Source organism: Lycium barbarum, chromosome 10 (genome assembly GCF_019175385.1).
Source record: "Lycium barbarum isolate Lr01 chromosome 10, ASM1917538v2, whole genome shotgun sequence".
Lineage (NCBI taxonomy): Eukaryota > Viridiplantae > Streptophyta > Magnoliopsida > Solanales > Solanaceae > Lycium > Lycium barbarum.
Window position 1 is genome coordinate 113,275,309 of NC_083346.1, and position 3,735 is coordinate 113,279,043.

Below are 3,735 nucleotides of genomic sequence, written 5' to 3' on the forward strand. Positions count from 1 at the left end.
ACCATACAAAGTTCTGGGAATATTTTAAAGGTGATAGATTATATTCTTTTCATTTTCATCTTGAGGATTTTGGGCAACTTTTACATTCCAGGTAGATAAGGCATGCATGCATTTATCATATGATCAAGAAAAATCTAGACATATCCACCAACTTGTAATCCTTATAGCAATTTTGTCCTTTTTTATCTTTTAGCTAACATAATGCCTCTATATATAGCTTCACGGAAGGTTCAGTTTTCTCAACAACCTGAATTCACTTCACAAACCTTCAGAATTTCTTGTAGCATTCATAACTTCTTATTTCATCTTCACGAAAGTTAATTATAAATCTTGGCATTTGAGGCAACATTGTTTAAAAATGGATATGGTTATGAAGTTGGGAGCAGCAAGCCCAGTGGTGATTTTCACCAAGAGTAGTTGTTGCATTTCTCATAGCATCGATACCTTAATCCGTAGCTTTGGAGCAAACCCTACAGTTTACGAGCTCGATACACATCCAAATGGGATGAAAATGGAGAAGGCATTGATTGAACTAGGGTGTCAACCAAGTGTGCCAGCAATATTTATAGGGAATGAGTTTGTTGGTGGTGCAAATGAGATCATGAGCCTTAATGTGAGGGGCCAGCTCAAACAATTGCTCATAAGGGCTAATGCCATTTGGGTTTAGAAATTAATAATTTGTAGCTAGCAAGTCTACTAGGAGTTTTGATAATAAACTTACCACTAATATATAGTCTTCTAGCTTCGGATGGCTGTTTTCTCTCACATTTTGCTTCTTGATGTATTAAAATAGTTATACTTTGGTCATAGCTAGTCTTTTCTTTTGGAAATCTAGTGGTAATTTTGCTTTGTTCACAGCTGATAACATGAAATAAGTCAATAACAATGACTCAATGAGCACGTTTATGTATTGCATTTTATTCTTATACTACTTCGCGCAACAAGGTCGATCACGTGAAATCAACAGTACCAAGCTCTTAATAATGATCTCTAACACCTCTACTTGAAGTATATCTTGATTCTAGGACGTCAAAATTATGTACTCCCTCTAGGAGTTAAGCAACTTAATTTTGATCACCAATTCGAACATAGAATCTTTAAGTTTTTTGAAATAAAATTTAAATATTTGAAAATCATGTAAAAAGTACTATAAATCACAATAATTGATAATTTAAAATATTAAAAAGGTACATGAAAATATCGCGATCAAAGAAATCTCGTTTGACTCTACATATTACTCTGAAAGATGTCACGTAAACTAGAACGGAGGGAGTAATACTTATCCGTTTATCAAGGGTTTCGAGATAAAATTTTCTTTCTTAGTGTTAGATCACGTGTCCCTCTTCGGTTGTGTAAGAATTTCCAAAGGGGCTTAGTTAATCATCAGCTACTCCACCTATTCACCTTAAAACTTCAGGTTGGACGTTAAATTCTTTCGCAGTTCGTGAAGCATTTATGATATTTTTTTGAAAGTTTAAAAGGCGCAATGAACATATTGCAAGATGCTGCGTAGATTTTGTTTTTATATATAACAATCAAAATATAGCTTCTCTGAATCTTGAAACTTAGGACCCTTTTGGCCGTAGGAATTATTCGCTTGTTCACGATATAATTTTTTACTTTATTTAAAAATTAATATTTGGTTATGAAAACTTTAAAGTTGTATTTTAAATTTGAAAAACTGTTTATAACCCGTTTTCCAACTCATTTTTCCACTTTCAAGGTTGTATTTAAAGTTTGGCCATAGAAACCAAATATTTTTCACTTGATTTGAAATTTTTGAAGTTAGAGTTGAAGATGGATCGAATTGTGTTTGGTTGTAGTTTTTGCAAAGAATATTTGGTTATTTAAATGTAGTAAAAGTGGAAAAAGTGAAAAAAGTGTTTTAGATGTTTTGTAAATTTTCATGGCCAAATATTAATTTTCAAATAAAATAAAAGAAATTTCTGAAAAAAGTGAATAATTCTCGCAGCCAAACAGGTATGGCAAATATTCTTTACCACAAAAGGTTTGACTTTTGAGGTGACATATGAATGACATCTTCTTGCCGCCAATAAGAAGATTTGTTACTTTTCCTTTTAGGCAATTGCAGGGGAATGTGTTCCAGTTTGCAGATAGCTTAGTAAAGGAGAACAGGGGAACGTTTGGGATGTGTTACAAACAGAATTTGAGATGAAATATATGAAGAACAAAGATCAAACTAAGGGGAAATGGAGAGAGTCAGTGAGAGAGAAAATAGAATCCTCATTAATGTCCTAAACTAAAAAAGATCAAACTAAGGGGAAATGGAGAGAGTCGGTGAGAGAGAAAATAGAATTCTCATTAATGTCCTAAACTAAAATGAGAGTATTTCTCCAATCTGTACAAATGAACCGGGCCCAGTGCATATATATCTATAGGCCTAGTGTAACAAACACCCAACTAGCTACAATTAAAATACAATGCGAGCCAATCCCAATACAGAAATAGAGAATATACAACATATACACCAAAATACCAGTACAAAGTATGTCAGCCAACACCAAGCTGGAGGATGATAGAACAACTAGCATGCGAAGATGAAGACGATGAGCAGCACCAGGAAGAATTTTGGTGAAAAGATCAGCAAGCTGAGTAGAACTCGAAGTATGAGAAAGACTGATCAGGCCTTCAGCAAGTTTGACGCGTACAACGTGACAATCCAATTCAATGTGCTTCGCGTGCACATGGATAAAAGGATTTTTAGCAATGTGAAGAGAGCCTGATTGTCACATAACAAAAGAATATGAGAAGTAGTAGAAACCCCAAAATCAGCCAACAAATTAACCACCTAATTAATTTCTGCCACTGCTTTGCTCATGGCTCGGTACTCAGCCTCAGCTGAGGATAAGGACACAACTGGTTGCTTCTTGGTTTTTCACCCAATAAGACTATCACCTAAGAAGATAGCAAAACCAGAAACTGACTTACGACTATTAGGACAAGCCCCCCAGTCACTATCACAGTATGTAGACAAGGAAAGATCAGGAGAAGAACTGATGAACAGACCAAAAGTGGAGTGCCTTTCAAATATCTCAATAAATGCACGGCAGCTTTCATATGGCGTAAACAGGGCTACTGCATGAATTGACTAAGCAGTCAGACAGCAAAACAGAGATCAGGCCGAGTGTGAGTTAAAAAATTTAACTTGCCAACAAGACACCTGTACTCTTCAGGCTTGAGCAAAAAGTCACCACAACAATCCCAAATCTTTGATCTTGAAAGTGCCATGAAGAAAAGACTTGAGGGAAATAATCTCTTCCAAATCAATCCTAGTAAGAATGATATCATCCACATATACAACCAATATAATAGTTGCAGATTCTGAACCCTTATTGAACACAGAATAGTCATTCATGAAGTGATAGTAACCTCTTGAACAAAGAACCTGGAACAATTTTGCATACTATTGTCTAGAGGCATGTCTCAAACCATATAGGGATTTCTGTAATTTACGTACCAAGGGTGAAGAAGAAAAAGAGGAACGGGAAGGGGAAAGGCCAGGTGGAAGCTTCATGTAGACCTCTTCATCGAATTCATCATGCAAAAATGCATTGTTGACATCAAGTTGGAAAAGGGGCCAATGTTTTCTTACAGCAACATCAATGAGGGTTTTGATTGAAGACATTTTTACCATAGGGGAAAAGGTTTCATGAATGTCAACACCTTCCACTTGAGTATTACCCTATAATGATCCGATAAGTCGTTAGTAGAGTT

General features: G+C 35.5%; 1 protein-coding gene across 1 annotated transcript; it reads left to right on the forward strand.

Moving 5' to 3' along the window:
* The first annotated feature begins 226 nt into the window (after positions 1-226).
* On the forward strand, positions 227-910 carry LOC132614158 (monothiol glutaredoxin-S6-like). The gene has a single exon (XM_060328540.1). The coding sequence runs from the start codon at positions 359-361 to the stop codon at positions 665-667; it is 309 nt and encodes a 102-aa protein (XP_060184523.1). The 5' UTR covers positions 227-358; the 3' UTR covers positions 668-910.
* The last annotated feature ends 2,825 nt before the right edge of the window (positions 911-3,735 follow it).